The sequence below is a fragment of the Drosophila simulans genome, chromosome X, assembly GCF_016746395.2.
Source record: "Drosophila simulans strain w501 chromosome X, Prin_Dsim_3.1, whole genome shotgun sequence".
NCBI classification, from domain to species: domain Eukaryota; kingdom Metazoa; phylum Arthropoda; class Insecta; order Diptera; family Drosophilidae; genus Drosophila; species Drosophila simulans.
Genome location: NC_052525.2, coordinates 8,474,804 through 8,491,908, shown reverse-complemented (window position 1 = coordinate 8,491,908; position 17,105 = coordinate 8,474,804). Strand labels below are relative to the sequence as shown.

The 17,105-nt window shown below is 40.7% G+C and overlaps 3 protein-coding genes and 1 long non-coding RNA gene across 13 annotated transcripts in view; 2 read left to right on the top strand and 2 right to left on the bottom strand.

Annotated features, from left to right (window-relative positions):
• The window catches only part of LOC27208307, a 64,790-nt gene extending 59,119 nt beyond the window's left edge, over positions 1 to 5,671 (bottom strand). Inside the window, exon 1 of the mRNA XM_016183908.3 lies at positions 3,854 to 5,671. Coding sequence (XP_016038611.1) covers positions 5,165 to 5,581 — 417 coding nt within the window. The 5' untranslated portion in view covers positions 5,582 to 5,671 and the 3' untranslated portion in view covers positions 3,854 to 5,164. The remainder of the gene's footprint in view (positions 1 to 3,853) is intronic.
• The window catches only part of LOC27209327, a 118,420-nt gene extending 109,003 nt beyond the window's left edge, over positions 1 to 9,417 (top strand). For 2 of the 5 annotated variants that reach the window (XR_006542063.1, XR_006542061.1), the window contains exons 4-5: positions 8,053 to 8,761; positions 8,868 to 9,417. This is a non-coding gene — a long non-coding RNA (uncharacterized LOC27209327). Of the gene's footprint in view, positions 1 to 6,831; positions 7,430 to 8,052; positions 8,762 to 8,867 lie in introns of all 5 variants that reach the window. The other 3 variants (XR_006542064.1, XR_006542062.1, XR_001601321.3) reach the window with 3 other exon arrangements.
• LOC6725491 (eye-specific diacylglycerol kinase) overlaps positions 1 to 17,105 on the bottom strand; it is a 110,819-nt gene that overhangs the window by 88,402 nt on the left and 5,312 nt on the right. For 3 of the 6 annotated variants that reach the window (XM_039296893.2, XM_039296894.2, XM_039296895.2), the window contains exons 1-2: positions 16,240 to 16,786; positions 12,529 to 12,534 (exon numbers count right to left, since the gene is read on the bottom strand). In XM_039296893.2, coding sequence (XP_039152827.1) covers positions 12,529 to 12,534; positions 16,240 to 16,580 — 347 coding nt within the window. In that variant the 5' untranslated portion in view covers positions 16,581 to 16,786. Of the gene's footprint in view, positions 1 to 12,528; positions 12,535 to 16,239; positions 16,787 to 17,105 lie in introns of those variants that run through there. The other 3 variants (XM_039296896.2, XM_039296897.2, XM_039296898.2) reach the window with 1 other exon arrangement.
• On the top strand, positions 5,837 to 6,380 carry LOC27206356 (protein FAM136A). The gene has a single exon (XM_039296904.2). It carries the CDS (start codon positions 5,938 to 5,940, stop codon positions 6,331 to 6,333), a length of 396 nt encoding a protein of 131 aa, XP_039152838.1. The 5' UTR covers positions 5,837 to 5,937; the 3' UTR covers positions 6,334 to 6,380.

The window sequence follows — 17,105 nt, the reverse complement described above, 5'->3', positions numbered from 1 at the left end:
TCAATCAGTTGCAGATTGCAGTCGAGATTCGAGCAGCAAGCTGTTGGATGCTAGATGCGAGATGCTCCAGCATCGAACACATGGCGTATGCGTAATGTCGCCCACATCCCTCCCAGGTCCTTTGATTTTGCGAATAGCCCCTATATGTCTGCACCTATTTGCATTTATCATTGGCAGGCAGTTGGGGATACAACAACACCAGTCGTTACAGTGACAACACTTCTGCATGCAAATATATCAGACGTCAGCCCCATGCTGGCAGTTAAGCACATGTGCCGTGTCGTCCTGGTTCGCCTGGATATCTCCGCCCCCGTCCTTCAGCTCCTTAGAACCTCCTCCTCCACCCGCTTGAGGGGTTTCCTGTCCCTGTTGTGGATGACTCCTCTTCGCCAGCTGCTTAGCGGATGAACAGTGAATGGCAAGTGAATAAGGTGTACTCGCCATTTATAGTGAAGTATTAAGGGCAAAAATGTACGAGTACTGAGATAAAGCTTCCAAAATTAAGGAAATAAGTAAGATATAGATTTCATTATCACATTTGATAATACTTTATATTTGTAACTTCAATATGTGAGCATGTTTCAAGCGATTTCAAAACTAAATGCACTTTGCTACCTTGAATGTGAGGCACTTCCTTTAGTTGAAACAACTTGTAATCCCCAAGCGTTGGACGATATATGATTGATGGCACTTTCGGCTGTTTGGTACCACTGTGCAGGGTGCACCAGTGGGCGCCATAAAGCGCACAAGTGCCAAATTGCTTAGGCAAACTACGTTAGTTATTACGGGCGACGGTTGCTATGTTTCAGGCGACTTGGTTACTTTGGGCCCCGTTCGCTACGATTCGATCCTTTGGCTGTTGCCGTTGGCACTGCTGTTGCTATTAATGCTGTTGCCATGGCCTGTTAAAGACTCATAACTTGGCTTTAATGTTGCGCATACGTATCGAGCATACGCCATGTGTGCCGCCGCCGCCGCCGCCGTCTTGACAAGAACATAAATAGCCAGGCCGAAAACTGGGGGGCGGTATACTACTATTTGGCCGAATGTTTACCCACCGACAACTGTCAGTTCTCCGACTGTCTCTCTGTCTGTCTGTCTGTCTGTTTTCTTCGGAGCAGCAGCAGCATAAGACCAACGATGGATAAACAAAAGAGCGAAAAACAAAACCCCAATTGGCCGGAGACTCAGCTCCCTGACAGGCTAAAAGCTCAGCCAGCTAAAACACAGAAGCAGCAATCACTTAACTCTTGCCCCGAACGCACACGAAAAGCCCCTTGATTTTCCACCTGCAATGCCAACACTTCAACATTGGATTCCACGCCCCCAATTTATCCCTTCTCCGGCAAAATGAAAAAAAAAAGAAAGAAAAAAAGCAGAAAAAAGCAGAAAAAGTACGAAAACCAACCAAGAACCAACAATGGGTTAAACTTGAGATGTGAAAGCAAGCAAAGTAGGGATAAAGTGGCTGCCATGTTTGGACTGTCAGCATCGTATTCAAATTCTAGTTAATCACATTTTGTGTACACCATCCTGAAACAGAGCTGCTGTCTTAAAAATGGAAGTACGTACTAACCCCAATCAAGGTAATTTCATCTTTTTGTTTGCTTAGCTAAAACAATTTTGGCACTATCGCATTGAACTTTATAAAAACATTAAGGCAAGAAGTTGGCATGGTTTAAACTCTTTTAAACGAAAGCCAAGCTGCAGGATTAGCTTTCAAAAATTTTGATTAATAGCATCGCACTCGAAGTAATCCCGATGGATTCGCATATAAAACCGTATCGGCGATACGATAACAATGCAACTGATCCAACTGGAATCTAGATGCGTGCGGCAACATTGTTTTCCACTTAAAATGCCATCAGGTAGGACTTCATTCCACCGCTGTCGTTCTGATATTTTCCATCATAATATTTATTTAGCCAAATGCCCCCCAAAGCCATGTTATCAATACACCTCCCCCACCAAAGCTGCCACACAGAACAATGATTGATGGTGGAAATTTGTGGGGGTTAAAACGGTGAATAAATTACCACACTGGTTGGGTAATTGGGTTGCAATGCAATTCCCATTCGATATCGAAATCCCCAAAAATGTTCAAATGGCAATTTCTATTAATTAACACGGTGCTTTTGGCAAAAGGAAACACCTTTACAATGGATATACAATCTGCAATCAAAATGCGATGCATACGTGGGTTTCCCCCACTCTTTGCTGTCAAATAGCCCGCGGTATCTTTTCATTCTCTTTTTTTCCTTTTTTTTTTATTTTGTTTTCAATTTTTATGTGTATTTTTATTGGATTTTATATGCGCAGCACCCCTGGCTCACGAATAAAAAAGCGACAAGGAATGAAAATTGAATATTTTATGTGAAGTGAGGCAAACAAGAGCAAACAAAAAAAAATAAAAATATGGATCAACAATTGAAACATCGCATTTTTATATGTACGCAAGACAAATGGGGAGCAATTTCTTTATTTCAGAAACAAACAAAGTCGCAAAAAAAATCTTTAAACAATTTCAAAGCACACACATTTATTATTACAAATATGCGCGCAGTCTTCATGTTTATACTTTGGTGATTTAAAATGTACATTTTTTCGTATTGGTTATAAAAATGAATTTAAAGTTTCCTTGCTGAAATTTAAATTGTATATTTACTTGGTTACCGCGACGAAGTGCCTTCGTTGAATGCAAACTTTTGAGGACAACAAATGTGCGGAAGCACAAACAGGAATGCCACGTATACGCCACGTTGTCTGGCATTTTCCTGTTGCCGGGGAAATGGGAAATCAAAGATTGCCGACCGCACAAGAGTGCCGCCTTTCGTCATTACGTTATTTTCGCCATTTCGCGCTCTTATGTCAGAGAAAAGCCGGTCACGCGCCAATACAAGAGCTGCAACATCCTCCAGCATGCAGTTCCTTAAACGCAGCGATTAGCAAAAGGACACGTACGAAGGATGCGTGTGCGGATGTCGGTGCGGATGCCAGCGCGGATGCCAGTGCGGATGCGAATGTGGCAACAAGTTCGGCTAACGAGGCTGGCCGCCGACAAGAGAACCCAAAATCCTCAAACAGAGTGGCCTAAAAACCTAAACCGCTCGCTGTGGCCAGCAATTTTCAATGAATGGCATCGTTTAATACAATTCAAGCCAACACGGCGTATGCGTAACGAGTTTGTTTTGCCGTGCGATCACACAAAAAAAAACGAATTTCGACCCGAAATTGCAGACGATTTTTCATTAAATCATCTTATTGGCACACAGACATTCGAAGTGAGGGACACTCAGAGACAATGGGAATGTTGGTAATTGAATTTAAACTGAATGAAAAGCGTAGCGAAACATTGCAGGAATTTTATTCAAAATTACTCATTGTTGCACAGACATTTTTGGAGCTCCAGCTCTACCATTTTCAAATAATTCCTGTTTTAAACTCAAATATATAATAATATATTCAAGCATCACATCAGTGGAATCTTGAAACTTTTTATAAACTACAAAATGCAATTCTAATTTAAGATATTCCAAAAAAAACTCATCAAATTCAACACAACAAGCTCAGAAACGAATTCTCGATAATTTCCATTTTAGATTCTATTAACTGAAGCATACAAAATTCTGTGAAGCTTTTCCTAAACTACGAATATTTGCCCAAATTTTAGCTAAAACTTTAAATAAATCTGGGAATCCCCATTTGAAGACTAAATATAAAAACGTTTCCTGAAAACCACAACACAAACACGCTCACAATCACACGACAAATAAACTCTCACCATCACGAAATTAATCAACAAATTTTCCTAGGAAATTTTTCAATGAATTTGAATAAGTCATTTCATATTTACCGCTTCGGTTTACCGCTTCAGTTTTTCATTTCAATGGAACGCACTTTTCAGTCGTTCGAGTCAAGTGAAAATTTCGTGCACATTTTTGCGTGCTTTTACACGTTAACAGTTAGGATTCAAAAAGCACAAAAACGGGATCTTAGTTTTACAGTTAGTTTTGAGTTTGTATCGTAGCTTATTTATCAAGTATTGTGTAAATACTTTGGAATATCTTTGAATATTTTCGAATATTTGTACAAGTTAATATAGTTTTAGCACAACACTTAGAAGCACAATCAAAAAAATAGTTACTTTATATTTAGATATTGTAAGTTTTTCAGTATGTTTATGTTTTTCTTATGGTATGGGATGTTTTTGTTGTGTTTTGGGCGATGTCGGTGTTTTTGAAGAACTTGGGAGTTCCAGAGAGTTTGGTATTTTGCTTTGAAATGTTTGGCCAGCTTGGGCTGTTCTGCTATTTAAATGAGTTATTTCTTCCTAGCACAACGCGCCTCGTCGACCGTTCAAATGAAACTGATGCGAAGGCGACGCATTGCCAGGAATATAAAGCGACCGGGAGCGAGAGGGCGCTATTGAGCATACGCAGGGGAGCGAGCGAGAGGCCAGCACTCGGCCGGCAACTTCGGCTGCGGTCGGCAAAAGCCGAAGTACTATAAACACCTGTAAGCAGCCCTCGATGCCGGCGAGAGAGCGAGAGGGAGGGAGGGAGAGAGAGCGAGAGCGAGCGAGCGAGCGAGTGGCCGTATCGTTCTCACTCCCTCACCCTTTGCCACCCACCGCCCACACACTCCCGCTCGCCCCGTCTCTGTCTCACACCCTCTCTCGCTCTCGCTCTCTCTCTCTTTCGCGCTCGCATTCGGAAGCGGAAGGAAACTCAACAGTTGGCACATTACTGAGTGGAGAGAGGAGCGGAGAAAGTAGAGCGGAGAAATGGCGAGAACTGCGGAGAAAGCGCGGGCGGCAGCGCTACTCTTTGTTGTTGTCGTTGTTTGTTGCCATCAAATTTATGGCAATCATTTGTGCGGTGTTTTAAGTTGGTCCAACACAAGTGCCCAAAACTATCGATAATTATCGGGAGGGTGATGGCGGGGAGGGGGTGGAAGGAAGTGAGGGATTAGAATAATCCAAACGATTATCCTAATGACATTGTTAGCTATTAGCAATCAGATTGTTTGCAATATCTAAAATAATTTAAATAAACGATTTTATGGCATTCATTTACTACCTTTTTATCGGTTTAATCGGCAATATTGTTATGGAACGTTAGAATAATATCATCAATATCATTCCGAACAACAGAAACAAAGCTGCTTATATTTTGTTGAAAAAAACTAAATCGAAGAAATCTTCAAGGAAGTCCTTGGTCTCATGTTCGCTGTCCACCTCGTCGAGTAACTTCTTTAATCTTCGTAACAGATCCTTGTCCTTTTCGAGGGTATCCAACAGTCGTTCAGCATCGCTTTTTAATAAGCCCAATTTACGTAGTAAACGTATCACACGCCTTTCAAATGGTGTGAAGGACTGACGTTTGAATCGGTTATATCTCTGTGGCTGCTTCAAGGATATCTTGTGTTGTACAAATTCCATAGAATCCCATTTATTTTCAATATTCGTTAGCTGCCCAACATGCTCCTTAGATATCCCGTAAAATTCCCTATCACGACGTTCAAGGGTTGATCCATAAGCGGCCAAAAAGACCAAGAGCCCAAAGATATGCAAGTATTGCATTTTTAAACACTGCAAGTGTACGTTGTCCAACTTCTACTTATATACACTTTCAGTAGTGCACTTATCAGCAAAAACAAATTAACTCAAACCCAATTAGAGATAGCTTCACACTGATTTATGTCAAAGCCGTGACTTTAGTTTAAAAATTTGCCTAAGAAAAGCCAAGAACATGACCTAACTTACTCAACACTGCGAGTTCCCCATTTCCTGCTCATATATTATTTACATGGAAAAAACTATAGAAATGATAAATCAAAGTAGCATTGCGTTTTGCGTAACTCAAATAAAGCAGTCACAAAACTGTAACGAGAATTACAACCGACTTTTATATTTTCCATACAATTTATACTATCGAGATGGATTGTGACAATCCGAATTCGGAGGAGACGCGCGAACGCGTTGACAACGCAATTCTGACCGCCATGGAGGATCTGGATCGGGACTATCTGCGCAAGTTGCAGATCGAGATGCACAGGTGTGCGACCGCCTGTTGTGCGGATGCGGATGCGAATGCGGAGGCGGTGGAGCGATGCGTGGACCGCTGCCAGATCCGTTTGACACGAGCCCGCTGCTTCGTGCAGCAGGGTGTATCCGACTTTGAGAATCGCCTGGAGAAGTGCATCCAGCAGTGCCGCCTCAGTGGATCCGATTATGGCATGGAACGTTGCACCAGCAACTGCGTGGATAGCCATGTGGGATTGTTGCCCGAAATGTTCAGGGCTATGCGAGATACCCTGGAAAAGGGTGTTTAACAGAGGACACTTATGTTTTGATTAATTTAAAATTATATTCGTTCGATTAAAACAAAAATTTTTTGATATATCATTATGTTTAATTTATTATTCAAAAATTCATTTGAAAATATTGCCTTAAACGCCATCAAACACCACTTAGTTGCTAACTAGCGACTTAATTAATGCCAAACGGTAATTAGTAGTCTAACACTAGTTGCCAATCGGCCGAGGAAATGTTTATTGATTTGTTTACTAATTTAATCGATTATGCTGCAATTTTTGGTGACCCAAAAACATGCTTTTTATAAAGCAATTACGAGACCCCTTGCCATCGAAGGGGGACCACCCCGTTTAGCCCACAAGCAATACAGTCCACAAATTATTCATACGAACATGTTCCATATGGTCTGTGATTTATTCAGCAACATAGAGAAAAACGTGCCGCATGTAAATGCTACCAATTGATACGACAATAGCAATAATCTCCTCGTCACGGGCAATGTGGCATACTTTCAGGCGAGGCACATCAAAGTTTGGGCACAAAAGCGGCGCACAAATGCAGCAGTGGAAGGACCCCCAGAAAACGGCAGACACAAGGAGGTCTTCAAATTGGATTGAAAAAGGCATCTACGACCTGTCCGACAATGAGTGCGCTGCAAGCACCGCCAATTGGAATACTTACGAGGAAATTGGTCAGCGTTGCATCTGCCTATGCAATCGATAACCAATTGTGAAAACTGTAAAATTATCGTAATAATCGATTTTCATAAATAGTAAACTGTTTATTCAATTGACGGCACCATCTAGTTACTTAAATGAGGGAGTTATTAAGTTAGCCATATTTCATCTATATTTTATATCTATCGACAAGCAAATATCAAACGCATCGATACTACCGATAGCAGCTTTGTGATTCAATTCTTTTTGCAGTTTCCCCGCATGTTCATCAGTCCAAGGACTCCGGTCTGTGAAGCGGTATCGACCCATCGACGATTGCCGATGACCAAATGTACCCACTGCCTCCCCCTGAACTGAACTGAGCTGAACTGAACTGAGCTGAGCTGAGCTGAACTCTCCTGTCCATCAAGGGGCAATCAGACTCGAGTGTACGGAGGTGTGTTTGACAGATATAGGTGTGCAGACAAAAGCAATCGGCATGTCAGTTGAGCAGTTTAAAGAGCACAGGAGGCAGGCATCGTCGTCGGGCGGTTGGCGTTTTGGGTGGAAATTATGGGCTGCTAGACAATGGCAGCGGGCGTCTAGCGCAATGTTTTCGCATTATTCAAATGAAATGCTCTTTATTGTCTGCCAGTCGTATCGTACCAGCAATTGCACCACCAACAACAACAAAAAACAACAACAGCAACAGCAATCAAACAAATCAGAAAGAAAACGCAGGCGGGGGTTCCCCGGCTCAATGGAAACAAAAAAAACAAATGTCCATGGAGGATAATACAAAAAAACAAGAAATATTATTACCTGCATTCAACGAGAACAATGAATCATTTCTTACAAAAAAAATGCGATTAGAAGGAGCAACATTGAATCCCAAATCGGATTGGCTTTTTGTATCTTTTTCTTGAGCAGTAACTTCAGAAAATTGGCGAGCTCTTGATAAATATTAAATTAAAGACTTTTTTAGGAAACTACTTGGACTTCTTAGACTATTTTTGTAACTTTTCAGCACATTTGAACATGACCAATAGCTGAATATTGATTTTTTGATATTTTTTATAGGGTTTTTCGAGTGCACACATCGCCACTCAATCGGACATTGATTAGAACAAAGGAGCCGCCGAGGAATTGCAGGAATTGCAAGTTGCAAACTTCGTCCAGCTTATCGTCCTATGTCGAAATGAAATGGCTGAATGCGTGGGCTCAAATGTGCATATAGATATATATATATCCAACATATACAACAAACATCCACATCGTATCTGATGTAAAGACAGCCTACAAATGCACTTTCGCACATCTAAATTCCCAGAATGAGAACTTGCTGCATGAAGTTAAATTGCTTTTCTTCGAACGAAGTACTCCAAAATTCTGATAACAATATACACAGAATATTTAAGTTTAAATTTTAATATGTGTAGCCAATCAACTTTAGACATCTTTAGGTAATTTGATGAATTTTCATGTAATGTATGCAAAAGCTCTTAATATTTTAAAGATCTTCAAACTTTTAATGTTGCTGCTCGCCGCGAAAAAGGCCCAATCGAGATTCATCGTTCTTTTTTTTTTCGCCGACAATTTCGCGAAAATTGGTTCACCCCGCATGACATTCAGAATATTTCAGAGACAGCGTCAAAAACGCGATATGAAGCATGACGAGCGAAAAGGAGAGCGAAGCGCCACAGAACTTGACTGCAACGCCATCCAAATGGTTGGCAGTCAATGAGGCATCGCCTAGGCCTATTTGGATTGCACAGTGGCGGTCACAAAAGTAGGTTCTCCTTAGTCAAAAGTAAATGCTGTAAATATTGAAAATAGCTATCTAATATCATGTAGAAAAAGCTCTTAAATTAATATTTACAATTTTCTTTTTATAGAACTGATGGCTTGCCGCCATCTGTTTGACAAATACTGACTAAGAGGCCATGGGGACGCATCTCAAAGTGGCAAGTCAAGCGGAGAAGGTGCAGAGGAGCCAAGGACGCTGCGGCCTGTGTGATATGTTAATTTGGCCTAAACTACACACTACACACACCAACGGAAAATGGCAAACTGCGGATGGGAAAACGCAAAACGAAAAGGAAAGCGAGTGCGAGTGCGAAACGCGTCCTTCGCCTGCAAATCCCAAAGGCGAAATGTGTCATACATTCGCCAGTTGGCTACGGATTTTAAAGAAACACGCCAAAGAAGCAGTATTTTCTTATTTTTCCAACGCTTCTGGCAGCTTTCGGTTGCACGGACATGGGGCAGTTTTGATTTATGCCACAAGATGCGACAGCTTCGTGGAGTATATGATAATAAATCAGTTTGGCACATATTTTAAGGTTTAATGGTGTAACAGAAAAGAAGAAAAATCACTAATGTCAAAGTGGGTTTGGTGCATTGATGTATAAATAATAAAAATATACGCCAAATATTGATATGTTATTTAAAGTTTAAATACCAATAAATACATTTTGCAAGCAACTTATAATTTCTTTTTAAATACCTTATAAAACAGGGTATCAAGTGATTTAGTCTATTATAGATTTGGCCAAAGGATTCTTTGCGGATGCCGTAATGAAAGTTGGTCCATTGTGGCGCCCACCAGGACGCAATCCCGCCCACTTTCCCAAAACGCCGCTCAATTGACACGTTTTCCCAGAGACACGATTCTCCCTGAATACATACATATATATATATATATGTATCCATTCTGCCCTGAAAATCCCACACCTCACTGTCAAATTTAATGCGGTTCGCTGTTTATTAGATTTGCACAAATGGCATTTTCGGCAGTAGGTTGCGCCACCGAAAATGGAATGGGTGTTGTGATATCCTTGCTGGTGTAAAGGTCCTTTCTAGGCGTTAAGTGCTTGTTGGTGGTGCTTTGCCAACCTAACAGCAGCAACAACAACAACTCTATCGGCTGCCAAAAAACCGACAGCGAAATTATTGAAAATTCATTTAAATGTCAGCTCCAAAGCTCTGGAAAAAAAAAGTTGGCGCAACATGTCGTATGCGCAATATTAAATATTAAAACGCTTACATTATTAACAAACAAACAGCGAAGACAGGCGGAAGGAGCAGAGACTTGCACAGCAGATGAAATTAAATTTCATCTTTGCAGCCCAGCCAAATCAGCATATTCATGAATGGTGTTTCGAATGCCGGAGAGCATTCACTCAATTCGATTGTAAATTAGAAGGCCAACATGTCCGAAAAAGACAACAACGTCGCTCGATTGGACAAAGGGAAAATTAAATCAACGCCGCCATCATTCCGTTGGCATTTTCCACGGCATCCGTCCAAACAGATTGCATCCTAAAACTGCAGCCAGAACTAAAATCCGGAAAATGTCAACCGAATTTGGATTGCACCATTTCACGGCCCGAATTTTTGGCCGTATTTTAAAATCCACTTTCAATGCAGAGAAACTATCGTTGGAAATGTGAACAACTAATAGAGTAACTTTCCTTTTAGGTAAATATATACAGAAGTATAAAACATAATGTATCGTTTGTAATGTAACAAAACTGCAAGATAATAAATAACTAAATAGAAATAAATATTCCTAAATAAGTGTGGGTACTAGGATCAATTGTAAACTTTCTGAACTAGGTTAGCATACAATAGATAGCTTGGAACCCACTATGGATGCCCCTTCTTCACTACGCCCCAGCTGGCGGATGCATCTATGCTCCCGATGACAGCGGAAATCCTGTGCGATTCGTTTTGATCCGATCCGATCCATTTCCCTGGCCATTCGCAATTCGAATGCGAATTCGAATACGAGACCCTCTGAATCCGCTAACAAACTGTCGTAAAAATCTGCGTATGCATTCGCTCCGCACATCCACATCCACATCCACATCCACTTGGCAGAAGAAGTCCGCGTTTAAAAAAATTCATTTCAGTGTCATGTTTAAGGCTCGTAAAATCAACTCTCATCGTTGGGTTTTTCGTTTCGTTTCGCTGCGATTCGACTCCCTTTCGATTCGATTCATTGCGGGACAACATTGCATAATATCAATATCAATTTCACATTTTCCCCACCACCACCCAACAACCAAGCAACCAACCCACCAACCAACCAAGCCCTTCAGTTCATTGTTGTTCTTTTGTATGGATATTGCCCGAAATGCTCCTTCATTCCCGTTCATAAGAGCACAATCTACTTCTTCATCGGCACCCGTTCCCATTCAATCACTCAATCACTCCACTCATTCTCTGATTTCCTTCATTTTGCGCACAATGGCGTTCAACAGGGCGTATGCGTAACGCGCATAGAAAGCCATCATACATACATAATATGTATGTACATATATAGCAACAAACAAATCCAAAAGGGGTTTAAAAGTCCAGGGCGTAAGTGTAATTATTGATTGAGAATTTTGATTGAAATGTTATGAAGATTGGCAGAACTGCAGCTTATCGTTTATGGGCATGTTGATCTTAAGCTGTAATATTCGCAATCATTTTGATTATTTATACAAAATATGAGCTCGCATTCGGCGTAGAACTTTAATGCTGTTAAAAGTGTTTTTTTTTTTCAAGCTCTTCTAGTGGAATCTCGAATTGGTTGCTCCTGTTAAATTTGCTTGCGGCACAGAACGTGCTTTCTCCCCGCTTTCCACACTTTCCTTTCATCCCCCGGTTAACTGCTGTTGGAAATATGATTACAATGGTTGACAGACAAAACGTCGTGCCAGGTGGGAAGGTTGTCAAAACGAATACATGTCCGACCGATGCGTGCGATTACCGCGGCTTGCGAATGGTGAAAGGTGAAAGGGGAGTGTAGAGTGGAGAGTGGAGAGCGGAGAAAGGCGAAAGAAGAGCGAAGAAGGGGGAGCAAGGCGAGCAAGGACAAATAGGATGGTTTGTCTGTGACATTGAACATGTTTAAAGTGCCAGTCGAAAGATTTCTGAATTCGAAAAAATCCTTTTTCCAAACAAAATTCATTTTCTCAGAGAAAAAATATATATGTTTGGTTGTTATTTCGATACTTGAATTAGCAGTGAAAGTAAAGTAAATATAATTAAAATATAATAATTGTATCACCACTGTGTGTGCTGCGAAATTCAATTACAATAACGTAATTAAGTAAGCATTACTACAAATTATTTTTTAAACGCGCCACTGGATAATTTATTCATACAAGCCACAGCTGCATATCAACTGACTTTTTTTTACTTTCTGTTATCCATTTAATAGTGCAATTGATTTTAGTTTCAATTTAATAATCACAAAATCCCAACCGATTTGTGTAATGCTTTATTAATCACCCGCAAAACTAAACATCCTTTTTTTTTTAACTTTGTTAACTTTGTTTGGAGCATACGCATTGGATTTTAAAGTCGTTAAATCCAGCAATAAAGTTAGCAAGTAAAAACGTATATCACAAACGCATTACGCTGCATTAATCTTGTCGGAATGGTAAATACCTGATGTAATGTGAATGTTTGTGGTTTTATGTACGTGCGCAGATATTTTCGCTGGTCGCCTTTTGTTTTCAGGCTGCTTAACGACAGGTTCGTAAAAATTTTGGCTGTACTCACGTATCACTGCAACGAGAAAAGAGAAAAGAAACTGGTTAAATATGTGGCTAATAAAACGGGAAAATCGATATTAAAGTAGATGGGTTATTACTTTACATGCCTAGTGTTCAACTAAATGCGTCTAACCATTAAAAAGATGAAAGAAATGCAATGAAAACCAAACTAAAATCACACAAATGGCTCCTTTTTTTCCAATCATTTTTTTGTACCAAAGTTTCCATTTTCATCTCGAATTTTATATATATTTTTTTTTTTGGGTCACAACTCAGTCGATCGGATTGCGAGTTCATTTCGGTTTGAGCATAAATATTTGTGGCTTTACACTTGACCAAGGACTGCACTTGAAAAACGCATAGCTGAGTTTATCCACCCATCCATTTGATTTTTAAGTGCCCTGGTCACATTACACACGACATGGCACTCATAGTTTTATTTTCCTGTCCTCTGCCATTGGACAATTTGACCGAAAAAAGAGAATGTTATTTGGCAAATGTGCCGCGTTGCTTTATATGGGTGCACTTTCGGTGCTTTATCCCCAAAAATGGGGATCGTCTGGGCTGGTATGCTCGTCATATATATACCTAGAATTTTGTGTGAGCGTGTGTAATAAGCATAACAGCTTGGCAACCCTGCTTCTACTCTGGCTAAAACGACGCCACGGGCATCGCATATTTCTGCAAGCCACTAAAATGCGCGATTCGAGGGACGCCAACTACGCCAGTCCCCCCTTCCCCCCACAGCCCCCCAAAAAAGGCTCTGCAATAAAAGCAAACTCACAGATACTCCCACACACACAGATACTGTCGAGCGACACGCAAGTGTGGGTGAGGTAAAATGCATGGGGATAAGACTGCTCTCCCCAAACTATCATAACTCCGCATTCTGCCCATACCCTCACCCAAAAATGGGGCCTATAATAGTATCATATGCTTTTACAATTATAAAATAAACATGTCGAGCAAAATAATTAATTAAACTAAACTAGCTAAATTATCAACAAATTGCAAATGAAATTGCATTTACATTTTGCAATTGAATTAGTTGTGCTGCACGCGAAGTCTGCTTAATAAATATATGCACTTCATAATTTTGTTACAAATATTTGGAATAATTTCGCTTTGTACGCGTTTTTCTACCAAATTTTGTTGGCCTGCTTTTTTTTTTTGGCCCAGAAGAATGCGGCAAGTGTATGTGAAGACAGCGATGCCTGACTGCTGAATTTGAACTTGAATGTTTTAAACAATTTGCAAGCACACATTTTGCTGGCAACATGCAGAGAGCAGAAATTTCCTTGCTCCTTGTTGGTCGCCAGCTTTTGTGGCATATTTGCGTCCGAATTTTTTCCTTTTTATTTTTTTTTGCGCCCCTGTTTTGTGGCGCATAGAAAGGATTTTCAGGACCTGCAGCAACAGGAGCAAAACCAGAAAATCCCAACAGATGCTGCAAATTTCCCCAGCATTAAAGCCAGTCGGGCTGCAACTTTTTGACAGGCGGGAAAACAGCAGGAAAGTGGGCAAAGGGGGCGGGGCGCGTTGCACACATCACTTGCAACTGGAAAAGTTGTCCAATGTTTTATGAGTTTTGTGGCATGCCAGGAGGGGATTGGGGCAGTTGGGGGGGTCTCCAATGACGTTAGATGAGTGCCGAGGCAGCCGCACTCCTTTGTGCACTTACTCAAAATGTTTATTCATATTTTATTCCGTTATCTTGGCCCAGGTCAAAGGTCGACCCCTCACCCTGCGTACTTATCGCACAAAGCAAATTTATATGCTGCAAGAATGGCAAAAACTTTCGCCATTTCATTTGCATTCGTAAACAAATGATTAATTGCCGCAAATTGTAATTGTAAGGGTTAATAAACTTGAGCAGTTAGTAAATATATAAATATATAAATCACATTGAAATCGATTTAATTCATTTGGCACAATCTTCATTAGCGATAGCAACCTGTCATATTTTCTGCACAATTAACTAACTTGAAATGTAACCAAACATTGTAAATATTTTCAGACCCTCAAGGCCACCGAAAGTGGGCGAAAGTGGGTGGAATGGGTGGGCTGATCCAGGTAATGGTTGACACCTCCGTCAAAAGGATAAAAAGCCAACGTACTTCATTAATTTTAATTAAGCGCCCACAGCATGACAAAAACGTGAGACCAAAAAAGGCGAGACCAAAACGACGGCGGCGTCAGAAACAACGGGGATCCCCTTGACGAAAACGGGGGGGTGGTGTGTTCGGTCGGAAAAGTCGGGGGGAAATGTGAAAAGCGGGGTGTAGCCGAAATAGGAACTGCAAGCAAATACCTAGAGATGAACATTTGGGCGAATTCCGCACATATTCGCGCGCATTCAGGAATTAAATAATCTCACATTGAAGTGAAATCCTCTACGCGTGGAAATTCGAATTGAAGAAGGTGTGTGCCACGAAAATCTCTTGGAAAATCCACAATTCTAGTGTGCAAAAGTATGCAGCAGAATGGAAAACATTGCTGCATACCTTTCAAGTGCATTTCAAACTGCATGCGCAATAATTCGATATTTAATTGGTAATATTCCACAGAAATAAATATCTTAATAACATTATGTTTGTCTGTGAAAAAACAGCTTTTCAGCTGCTGGAAAATTTAACGCAACATTCTTTCGTATTTTTTTTTATTTATTTTTATTTGCCACTTCGCCGTTTTTGCTGCTCGTTGGCCTTGAGAGTTTTCCGAGAATATGAAATAGATTTTAGTGCGCTCACTATTTTCGCCCAGCTTTTCACCTCCATTTTGGATTTTCAGCTTCCGACAAGGCGAAAAAGCCTTATAAATTTCTAAACACGCAGACTGAGCGCGGCAGCCAACATTCATTATTTCGATTTTCTGGCCAAAGCAAAGCGAACCGCAGAACTTGAAACATTTCAATTCGCCAGCAGCGGCCCCGTTTTGTAGGCTATGAAATAATAAAAGCCCATTTTTTTTTGGCCCGTTTAGCCGAAGTGTCTTGTCTGCTGTGGGTAGTGGGGTTAAAGGTCAGAGTGCAGGGCCAACAGGTTATGACATTAAGACGTAAAATACCCAATTGAGTGAACTAATGTGCATTTAAGGATTATTGCCCAAGTTTTGCTCTGCCAGTTGACAAAAATATATATTGAATATCTATTGAATATATATTGAATATCTATTGAATATATATTGAGAATATATAGTGAATATCTATTGAATATATATTAAAATTGAATATATATATAGTGAATAGAAACAAACAAACAAAAAGGGATAATTGGTACAATTGATACTTTAATTAGGCTGAACAACTTTACATTTATGTTTGCATTACAAGAATGTGCAAATATTTTGTACCTTTGCTAATAATGATTTAATTTATGCCAATTATAATGTATTTTACATTTGTTCAACCAAACATAACTATTTAATTTCCCAACTATTTCGCCTTTTCAATGAGCCTTCGCTAATGATGACCTAACATGTTACCATGTTACTCTATCTCCTTGCATTTTGTAAACACCATTAGTTTGCAAACAACACAATGCGTGATTTCACTATGCTGCAAATCCAATTACGGTGTAGATTCTATGCATTTTCCATTTTCCATTTCCCATGCGAGTAGCACATAATTCCAGGAAAGAAGCCCCCCAAAAAAAAAAGCTGGCAACAACTAATCGAATTATGAGTGCGAACCCCCCCGCCATCAATGCGCAGTACTCACTAATCCAGCATTTCGATATCCTCGTCGCTGTCCTCCTCGCCATCGTCCTCCAATCGCTGCTCCTCATCGTCATAGAAGCGGGCTTCATCGGCGGCATTGGTGCTACCAAAACGCTCCCTGCTCCTTTCCCTTTCCCGCTCCCGTTCCCGCTCCCTTCCGCGATTTTGGATGCCATTGGTGGCATTGCGAGCACGCGAGGCGGCCGGGGAATCGGAGGCACCGCGTCGATTCCGGCGACTCCGGGTGGACAGACCCACGCCCTGCTCCAGTTCCTCCTCCTCCTCGTCGCTCTCGATCTCGATCTCGTCGAGATCCCGCTGACTGATGCTGCGCTCCGGCATTTTAACGATTTGTTTTTTCTTTTTTTTTTGTTTTTGGCTTTCAATTCCAATACAAATCACTTGCAAAAAAAAAAAGTTCGGTTTATTCGATTTTCGTCACACACACGAAATTTAGTGTAGATTTGTTTGGACTTTTGTTTGGCCACCTAAGTTAGACTTGCACCGAACGCACTCGAAACTGCAATTGGCGATGAAAGCGCGCTGCTTTCTCAGCGATTGGCAATTGGCACAGAAGTCCGAAGACTCGATGGGGCTTCACATCGCGAGACCTTAGCCAGAGGTGCTGGCCACGTCTCCAAATGGCTAATTCAATTAGGGTCTGTGCGGAATCGAAGCGACGCAAAGTAACGACCATTCCAATGCCCTCTAATATATATTTTTTTATTTTTTTATGAAGTGAAGAATCCGTACATCATAATATTGTATCTTAAGTTCACAGGATGGAGAAATATTCTTAAGAATTATCAAAATAAGTGAAGTAGAGCCCTCTAATAATTGGAAATCTTTTAAATAAGTGCGTAAAAG

Coding starts and splice junctions, on each gene's coding strand:
- LOC27206356 (XM_039296904.2), top strand. CDS start 5,938: ATGGATTGTGACAATCCGAATTCGGAGGAGACGCGCGAACGCGTTGAC.